We start from the raw sequence: 10,000 nt of genomic DNA on the forward strand, positions 1-10,000 counted from the left end.
GAACTCCTCTTCAACTGCAATGCATTTCACTTGCTCTTATAACTCTCTTTTCCTGAATGCTGTTTAAGGCTACATAAATAATGACTGCAATCAAAACTTCATTTAGCCACGAGTTCATCCGGATCTTGTCCTTTCTCACTTTCCAGAAGTCACGTTGGTTGTGCAAATTTCGTTTGCTCTACCATTTACTGATACTGTACTGTAACTACCGAAGCGTTTCTTTAGAAACCCAATTATAACTTTGGTTCAAGAAGGATGTTAATAACCTTACAATTAAGAGTTGGAATTACGCCGATTCCACTGTGGGGAAATCAGGAACATCATTCGACCGACTGGATCCTGTATCTATTTCGCCCAACAGACTTCACACGCATTTTTGACGCCGCTCGCTCCCAACTCTATCATAACTACTGTTTATGTGTACACGTGCACACATAAACAATCTCACACTCACAGCATTTTATCTTCAATTCCTCCTGATCTACGTCCCAACTAAGCGGTATCTACAGGAATGCATTAGCGAATATACACTATCTATTATGGTTGTAGATGTTTCCAATTGCTTTCGCCGCATATGCAGTCTCCGATTTTCAATCACATTTAGTTCCATCTTTATCCTTCTCACGGGTGCTTCAGGTCTTCCATAACCCAATTTGTAGTAGGTCGGGTTTTTTGGATCACTCCATTTTCTAACATGGGGTTACCTCAGTTGCCCAAGAGACAGGGGAGTCGTCCCATTTATATCAGTGACAAAAATCAATAGTTAAGAAAAGTACTCCATTTATGCACATTTAAAAGCATTGCACATATATTTTTTTTTAATAATTATATACAAGTTACACATTAATTTACATGATTCATATGTACTATTGTATATACTATTCAGCACATAATTTACCAAATGAAAAATAGTAGGCTTAAAGTAATTTCATCTTTCATTTCATTTTGCTTACACATATATTTCCTTTTTCTTTAAGGCAATCTTAAATTACATTTGTAAAAACATGATAGATTTCCCTATCTTACTTTTACTAGCTATTATGATCATATGAAATTCAATAAAAGATGTGCCTTGCATGTTCCAGATACATATGCAACTAAATCATCACTGCCTAACTCTGAAAAAAATATATATACAAAAGATTAAAAGATAGGCCTCTTGAAGAAAGGTAGTAACTGCAAGAACATATCAATAGATAACAATTCTATATTTTGGCAATAGTGATAAACGGTCCACCTATCACTTTAGTCTCAGGCTGGATGCAAGGATACAAGTTGGCATTACATGGCACATGATTAACAATGACAGTATATTAAACATGTTTGTGTTCTGTATTATGGGAATATTTCAACTAATTCCCATATAACTAATTCCCTCTTATACCACTTTTTTATTAATGATAGTGGATATAAGGCTCCATTTTTTATCCAGTTTGCTTGTGGAATTCTCAGACATCATCATCTTTCATTATTTAAAAAGTTGGCATAAAACCTTTCATGAGAGAAAAACAAGGTTTATTATTATCACAGTTTTATTATAAAATGAAATAAAATGATAAAAAATCATGGATTATTTATCATATAACTGCATATAACTAGACATTATTCTTGACCAGGATATCAAAGAATTACCAATATCAGAAATAATTATCCATTAAAATTCTGAAAAGTGCACTATGTTCAGCCTAAAAATCACAATACTTTAATGGCTGGACTCTACCAAGTGTTTTCTAACCTGCTGGGCCAAGAGGACAATCTAATGCATAAAGTGGTTCCTTCATTAAAGCAGCAAATAAAAGTTCATATAAACATCTACATATTTATGCAGGTTATCACTAGACACAGCACTGTAATAAACATTTTGGTAAAAACTGACAAATCAGACTTTATTATATTATCACACAGCCATTTCCATTTTGATCTTTGGATGAGGTTTATAACCCTCAAGCTCAAAGTCTTCGAACTTGAAGTCACTAATGTTCTCCACTTTCCTCTTGATCTTCAGGGAGGGGAATGGTCTAGGTTCCCTCTTGAGTTGCTCTTCCAAAGCTTCACAATGGTTAGAGTAGACATGAGCATCACCCAACGTGTGTACAAAATCACCAGGCTGTAGGGATATAAGTATTGCAGTCAAGTAAAGAAAAAACCTATAAATACTGCAGAAATAATGAACAGTATTAATTTCTTATCTTCTATGTAAATTGTACAAAAAAATATTGTGACACGAGGCAATTAAATATGGCATGCTGGAGCGAGAATTATACTTCTTGTTGTACAGCAAAAGCATCTTCATATAGACTAAAGTTAGGCTACTAATCAAATACAGTACTAGCAGACTTCATTGATCAATGGAGCCAAAAGGGGCAGTCAAAAATAGTAGCATTACTAAATTCCATTTACCTATGGCATCAACAATAGAACTGATATATATTATTGACTGTTGTAGATATTATTATGCTGATTGTATCACATAACTGACCATATCATATCCATATCACATAATTTACTACACTAAATAATAAATAAAATCTAATACTTCTTTACTTTCCTACACTGTTTTGCTTATTTCTTATGAATGTTTACTTTCTCAGTTTCTGCAAATCCTGATGACATTCACTTTACCAATACTGCATGCACTTACCATTTACATAAGAAGGATTCAAATACAATTTGAGTACCAATGAGTTAAGCCTATAAGTAATTCAAGTTTTCATTCCATATTTCTAACATTTATATAAATATGCATGAAACATTACCTGCAAGTCAGTAACATGAGCAATCATGTAAGTAAGAAGTGCATAGCTGGCAATGTTGAAGGGAACACCAAGCCCCATATCAGCTGAACGCTGATATAGCTGACAAGAGAGCTCCCCATTTGCAACATAGAACTGGCACAGGCAGTGACATGGAGGAAGGGCCATCTTAGGCACATCTACTGGGTTCCATGCACACATGATGATACGACGATCATCTGGGTTACTTTTGATGGTATCAATTACCTAATAACAGAGGTAAAGATCATGAGAGAATCATGTTCCAGTTCTTGAATATCACACATGTTGTAATCAAAACCCACACTGGGTTATCATAAAATTATGCAAATCAATATCAACATGAAATATCCTATTTGGTAAACAATGTAGCCTGGTGAAAAATATTTTATATTCCTTTCCCTTTCTATCAAAACTGAAACCATACATTACAAAGTATAATATAAAATATAAAGAATATAATAGCCACCATAACACTACACAGAAAATAGATACTAACCTGCTGCAGCTGATCTACACCTTGACCAGTATAGTCAGTATGCATGTCTACATATGGAGCTCCGAAGTGTCGCCACTGGAACCCATACACTGGGCCCAGATCTCCTTCCTCTCGATCATGGAATCCCATTTTGTTGAGGAATTCCTTTGAAGAATTTCCATCCCAAATGTGAATATCCTTCTCCTGTAGGTCTTTAGCATTAGTGGAACCTCTCACAAACCAGAGTAGCTCTTCAGCCACCCCTCTCCAGAACACACGCTTGGTAGTCAGGAGAGGGAAGACACCTGCAAAACAATATAATAACCTTTTTACACCATTATTAAACCTTACTTATTTCTTTATTATTAATAGTATGGATGACAGGGAATGAGCCCTTGGAAGGAGGCGAGAGAGGTGAGCTTGGATGTGAGAAATCCTGGAGGTTGGAGGGTCGGTAGATGTGTCTCTGTCTGGAAGATCTGGTAGGACAGCTGTGGACATGAGCCATGCAGTCACAGTTTTTTCCCAAGATCCCTGGTGTCTGGTCACTGGTCTGGGTGACGAAATCTGCAGGGAGGGCAAGGGTGGATCTACAGACCATCTCTGTTGCAGAGCATTGAAGGTTCTCTTTGAAGGGTGTCTGAATGTTGAGGAAGACAAGGAGTTTGTCCACCCATTATTGATTAGAGGAACACATATGGCCCTGCTTCATGTGCTGGTGGAAACTTTCCACCATGCTGTTAGCACAGGGGTGAGAAGGCCATCATCCTGATCCTCTTGAAACCCAAAAGAATCATCACTTGGCACCAGAGTTCAGACTTGAACTGGGGGTCAGTAGTCAAAGTGGCAGGTGTGCCAAAACAGGAAATCCAGGTACTGAGGAAGGTCTTGGCTACTGTGGCTGTGGTGATGTCGCAGATAGGCCATTTTGTGAAGCAGTCAACCATGGTTTCATAGCAGGCATTTGCATAGGAAGCAAGAAACTAACAACAGTATGGAAACCAACCCAACACAGATATAACAGAGGCAGAACTCTAAGCCATAGAACAAGGAACCAGATACATACAAAATAACAACTTAGTAATCTTTACATACTCCAAATCTGCTTTACACTCAATAGAAAATCGCAAACCCATTCTCTATAAACAACACACCATATATAATATACAAAGATTAATCTTCCAATCAACAGACAGAAAATAAAACATCAAAATGCAATGGATACCCTTACACAGAAATATAAAAGGAAATGAGATTGCAGACCTCGCTGCCAAAATAGCTCACATAACTAATCCCATAACCGTAACACAAGACTCAAGAAAAATAAATAAAAGACACAAGACGAAGAATCAAAGAAAAATGGGAATCAAATTTACAAACACTAGAAACTAAAAACAATAACCTAAATAATATACTCCAGAACCATGGATAAGATCAAAAGATAGAAAAGTAGATGTATGCTTAACAAAACTGAAGGCCAACCATACAAGACTTAATCAACACTTACATTAAATTAATATAGTATACAACCCTACATCCAGAGGGTGCAAAGCCCAAGCAGAAAATACACAACACCTACTAACAACAATTTTTTTCATTTAATTACAGTCATTAACCCATTCGGCCCGCGCACCGGGAGGCCAGTAGCGACGTGCTGAAACGTCCGCATTAGAATGATAGATTATTCTTAGTACAATTCGATTTTCATACTTGATTTGTCTTAGCTACTTTAGTTTATCCTTCTAAATAGTAGAAAATGGGATATAACGTAATATGAATGACGTCTCAGGTACATACGTAATATTGATTACGGCATGGTGATTTCTCTTTCTGATTTGTTGAATATGATGATCTGAGTCGAAAGACTATCGTAAAATCAATTGTAATTGGCCGAGGAATGAAAAAAAAAAAAAAAAAAAAATTATATAAACATCTTTTTGTTGCCCCCACTAAAAGAAAATGACACTTGAAAAAACATTCCTGTTAATTGCATTCACTTGTTTGCAAAGGTAGGGTTGTTAATTTTCTCTTTTTTTTTTTTAAGAAAAAAAAAAAAAATTGAAAAAAAACTATGTTTGTTACCTCACTAGAAGAATGCTTTTCCATTTCCCATTGGTATTACAGAATATGGAAAAAGTTCAATAGAATAACACTAAAAAAACAGTGCTATAACATCCTTTTTTCGACTGATACATCCTCTGAACATAGCACTACTTTCTACACATGATTACACTTTAGACGCAATCACGCAAACCATAAGTATAGGATGGTGAAAAACGCTCTGCGATCAGAGCGACCGCGCGACGCTGAAATTCCCGGCGTTATCGGGAGTAGGCGAAATTCCGCCCCGGCGTGAATGGGTTAAGTACAACTGTCATGACATACACAACAGTAACGATTAGGCCTAAAAGACAGATGTCGATGCATTCATGACAACATCGGGATCTGCTCACAGTTGAAGCACGACCAGTCATGAAGTATTATGGCTGTAAAGATGCTAGCTTCAGAGCTACAGGGTTCCAAGGTCAGCCTAAACCCACATTTTGTGATGGATTTATGGAAAAATATTGTATGGGCTAGTCTGTGCTACCCAGGGGGCAGAGAAAACACTTTCCCCGTCTCTAACTTTTAGCCAGTGACACACAAGCATGGTAGATTGCCCATCCTTACTGCCAGTTAGGTTGTTAGGATCCCTGTCCACAATGGGTTAACATACAAAAATCTTTTTAAGAAAACAAAAATCACAGCATATAAGCATGGATATCCCAAGGAGACATCACACAGGTCATCTTCCTCAGATTCAGGAATTAGGATCTTTTTCATCTGGAGCAAAGTCTGGCATCCTATCAGGGTAGCAACGGAAGTGTCCCGTTGCTGTTCCCCGGTGACGAGGTGGTAGTCCACAGGGCCGTCAGGAATGTTGACTCTGGACTCAATGATCCTGGATAAAGTGTCAGCAGCCTGGTTGTTGGTCCCTCGCATATGCCCAATGTCTGGAGTGCAGGGTAAAGGTCAAGGACTTGTAGTCCATTAGAGTGGAAATCCTTGGTTTCCACATAGGGGTAAAGGTCAAGGACTTGTGGTCCATTAGAGTGGAAATCCTTGGCTTCCACATAGGGGCAAAAATGCTTGACTGTGGAGTATGCTGCCAGTTATCCTCCAGCCAACTCAAATGTTCTTTCTGGATCGTGAAGAAGTGAGCAGGGTGTGCAACAGTTGTAGAAACTGATGGTGAAGCTGGGGTATCTGTCAGGGGTGGTAATGGTATTCAAAGGGCAGTAGTTGCCACAGGGGTGCCAATTGCTATCTTTTCTTGACAAGATGGAGAGATGCCCACTGGCTGCTGGAAGCTATATTAAGCTGAGCTCCATCATATGGTTGAACTCTGCCTCGCAACATGATAACAGTTGGGAGCAAGCAGCCTGCAGCTGGAATGAGCAGGAAGTCCTTCAGTTATGATGTGATGTCGAACTTCGTGCAGCGGCTTGGTCACTGCCGGAAACATTCAGAGAATATCTTTAAAGATGCCTTAGCTGGGAATGACTGCGTAGATAAGCTGGGTATTTACTAATGCATGGGGGTTGAGAGTGTAGGGCCCCTGAATGGTTCACAAGAGCCTTATGGAAGAGTAACCAAGTAGTCAATCAGGATGGGCAATAATTTGTCAAGACTTCATGTATGGCCTTGGAGAGTGCTGTGACATGAAGCAAGAGAATAGTGTCACAGGAAAGGTGTGGATACTGCAATGACTGTGTCAGTGCAAGGCCTGGAAACAAGGATGACGTCGGCCTTCGGAGCTGGCTTCATGTTCTTTATTGGGGAGTAATAGATTTCTATTAACCCAATCCCAACGGGCCCGGCGAGAAGTGGCAATCCCCTACGCCGGGCCTATGTAATATTGCATCGGGAACGTCACACTGGTGTGTCGCCCCGTCATCAGGCACTTTGCCGTGTCACACAGGTGTGACACACTGTCATCATTGGGTTAAGCAGGAACATTACTATTTCTCTCTGAGTTACATTATACAAACACCTTTTATCCTGTCTTTTTGCTTTATGGCACATTTTTCTTTAAATACCAATATACAAAACTAATAAACAAAGTTATTTCATGCTGGAGATAGATATGTAGGTAATAATGAAATGGAGAATCATCATTTGTTATTTGGTTGGATAACCATAGGAACTACCATGAAACCACATAGCAAAGGGGATTGAGAACATTGCATTAAAGTCAATTTACACAAAACCCAAAAACAAAATTATCTAGAATTACCTACTGAAAATATTTGTTATTCCACTTTAGGTGATTTTATTACTCTTAAGATGTTCAGCCTGGGCTGGGCATCTTAAGATGTGTGTTTTTTCTTTTCTAGACTTATGGTAAAGGAAAAAGATAGGAAAAAAGGTATTTGTATAATATAACTCAGAGAGAAATAGCAATATTATTGCTTAATAGAAGATAGAGAAAAAGAGGAGAAAGGAAGGGTAGAGCAAAAATGAAAAGCATGAACGTTAAAAGACATGGTTAAAAGAGTAAGAAAGGAGAAAAAGAAAAAGAGGAAAAAAAGGAGAAGCAAAAGAGGATAAAATACAAAAAAACAAAGAGGAGTAAGAGTGGACAAAAAAAAATATATTAAAAGAGGATGAGGAAAAAAATAAAAGATATAAGCATTTCCACTGGTAGTAGATAAAAGTACTAATAAAATTTCCATCAGAACTGCAATTTGATAAAAGAATCCCCTTACCATCCCGTAGTGAAAATCTCATCTGGGCACCAAACATGGAAATAGTGCCAGTGCCAGTCCTGTCTCCCTTCCTGTTGCCTGTCCTCATTATCTGCTTGATCAGGTCTAAGTACTGGTGTTCATCGTGCCTCATCGTCTACAAATCCAATGGTTCTTAGTAAAAGGCTCTTATAGAAGGCAAAATACAGATCACACAAAAGATGTGGAGGAGACAAGGAGGAAGACAGGGAAGAGGGGGCCAAGGAGACAGGAGGAAACAATCCAGGAAGACAGGGAATATGAAGAGGAAACCACATTAAGGAAAAGAAAGGAGGAGGAGGAAAATTAGAATGAGGAGCATTAGGAGAAGGAGGAGGAGAAGGAAAAGGGAAGAGGAGGAGGAGGGAGGAGGGAGGAGGGAGGAGGGAGAAGGGAGGAGGGAGAAGGGAGGAGGGAGGGAGGAGGAGGGAGGAGGGAGGAGGGAGAAGGGAGAAGGGAGAAGGGAAAGTGAGGAGGAGGAGGAGGAGGAAAAGGGAGAAGGGAAAGTGAGGAGGAGGAGGAGGAGGAAAAGGGAGAAGAGGTAACAGAGGAGGAGGAAAAGGGAGAAGGGAGGAGGAGGAGGAAAAGGGAGAAGAGAGGAGGAGGAGGAGGAAAAGTGAGAAGGGAGGAGGAGGAGGAGGAAAAGGGAGAAAGGAGGAGGAGGAGGAGGAAAAGGGAGAAAGGAGGAGGAGGAGGAAAAGGGAGAAAGGAGGAGGAGGAAAAGGGAGAAGGGAGAAAGGAGGAGGAGGAAAAGGGAGAAGGGAGAAAGGAGGAGGAGGAAAAGGGAGAAGGGAGAAAGGAGGAGGAGGAAAAGGGAGAAGGGAGAAAGGAGGAAGAAGGAAAGGGAGAAGGGAGGAGGAGGAAAAGGGAGAAGGGAGGAAGAGGAAAAGGGAGAAGGGAGGAGGAGGAAAAGGGAGAAGGGAGGAGGAGGAAAAGGGAGAAGGGAGGAGGAGGAAAAGGGAGAAGGAGGAAAAGGAGAGGGGAGAAAAGAGAGGAAGGGAAGAGGAAAGAGGAGAGGAGGAGAAAAGGGAGAAGGAGAGAAAGAGGAGGAGGAGGAAAGGAAGAAGAGAAGGGAGAAGGAGGAAGAGGGAAAAGGAGAAAGGAGAAAAGGGAGAAGAAGGAGAGAGAGAAGGAGGAGAAAGGGGAAAGGAGGAAGAGGAAAAGGGAGAAAGGAGGAAGAAGGAAAGGGAGAAGGGAGGAGGAGGAAAAGGGAGAAGGGAGGAAGAGGAAAAGGGAGAAGGGAGGAGGAGGAAAAGGAAGAAGGGAGGAGGGAAGAGCATTAGGAGAAGGGAAGAGCAGCATTAGGAGGTGGAACATTAGGAAGAGGAGAATAAAGAAAAGCAGCATTAGGAAGAGATGGAAGGAGTAATTGATATATTAGTCTAAAATTCACACATATCTTATTCATATTGCATAATTCCTAAGAAACAATATAATTAATATATATAAAGTAATACATATTCAGTGATAGTTTCACAAAATTTTCTTTTAAACCAAAATCTGTGGTTATTAGAAGTAATATTCAGTGATAAATACATTGAACTTACATGATTACTTTCATTCGCACTGCCATTAGTCGTATCATTTTGAACTCCATTCATATGCTTCTCTTCTGGTATAGGGTTAACCATACCTGCTTCCCCATTGGTCTGAGATTCAGCTAATGACATGGTGAAACTCAGGAATCTGAAATACAAAGAAAAAATTAACATCTATCCATTCAATCAGGCCTAAACCAGTGTCAAAGCACTGAATAAAACAAGACTGTTGGCAGAGGAAAAAAAAAAAGAATCTAAAGAAATATAACATAACAGTATTTAACATTGTCTTCTACAAAAAGATTCCAAGTGTCAAATTCATAATCATCTAACCATCACTATGTAGAAGAGGCAGAATATAGATAAATATGAATATAGAAAGTGCAAATTTGTGTCAAAAATGTCAATACATCTATAAAATACATGTGAAATTCAGTCCTTTACTTT

The 10,000-nt window shown here is 39.2% G+C and overlaps 1 protein-coding gene across 3 annotated transcripts in view; it reads right to left on the reverse strand.

The window, feature by feature from the left end:
- Positions 1–1,514: 1,514 nt before the first annotated feature.
- Ts (Thymidylate synthase) overlaps positions 1,515–10,000 on the reverse strand; it is a 9,874-nt gene continuing 1,388 nt past the window's right edge. For all 3 annotated transcript variants that reach the window (XM_086537822.1, XM_086537831.1, XM_086537810.1), the window contains exons 2-6: positions 9,563–9,701; positions 7,998–8,133; positions 3,271–3,554; positions 2,757–2,999; positions 1,515–2,107 (exon numbers count right to left, since the gene is read on the reverse strand). In XM_086537822.1, the coding sequence (XP_086393948.1) occupies positions 1,898–2,107; positions 2,757–2,999; positions 3,271–3,554; positions 7,998–8,133; positions 9,563–9,685 (996 nt within the window). In that variant the 5' untranslated portion in view covers positions 9,686–9,701 and the 3' untranslated portion in view covers positions 1,515–1,897. The remainder of the gene's footprint in view (positions 2,108–2,756; positions 3,000–3,270; positions 3,555–7,997; positions 8,134–9,562; positions 9,702–10,000) is intronic.

The sequence above is a fragment of the Penaeus japonicus genome, unplaced genomic scaffold (genome assembly GCF_977035675.1).
Source record: "Penaeus japonicus unplaced genomic scaffold, GWHDUDI00000001_assembly GWHDUDI00000001, whole genome shotgun sequence".
NCBI classification, from domain to species: domain Eukaryota; kingdom Metazoa; phylum Arthropoda; class Malacostraca; order Decapoda; family Penaeidae; genus Penaeus; species Penaeus japonicus.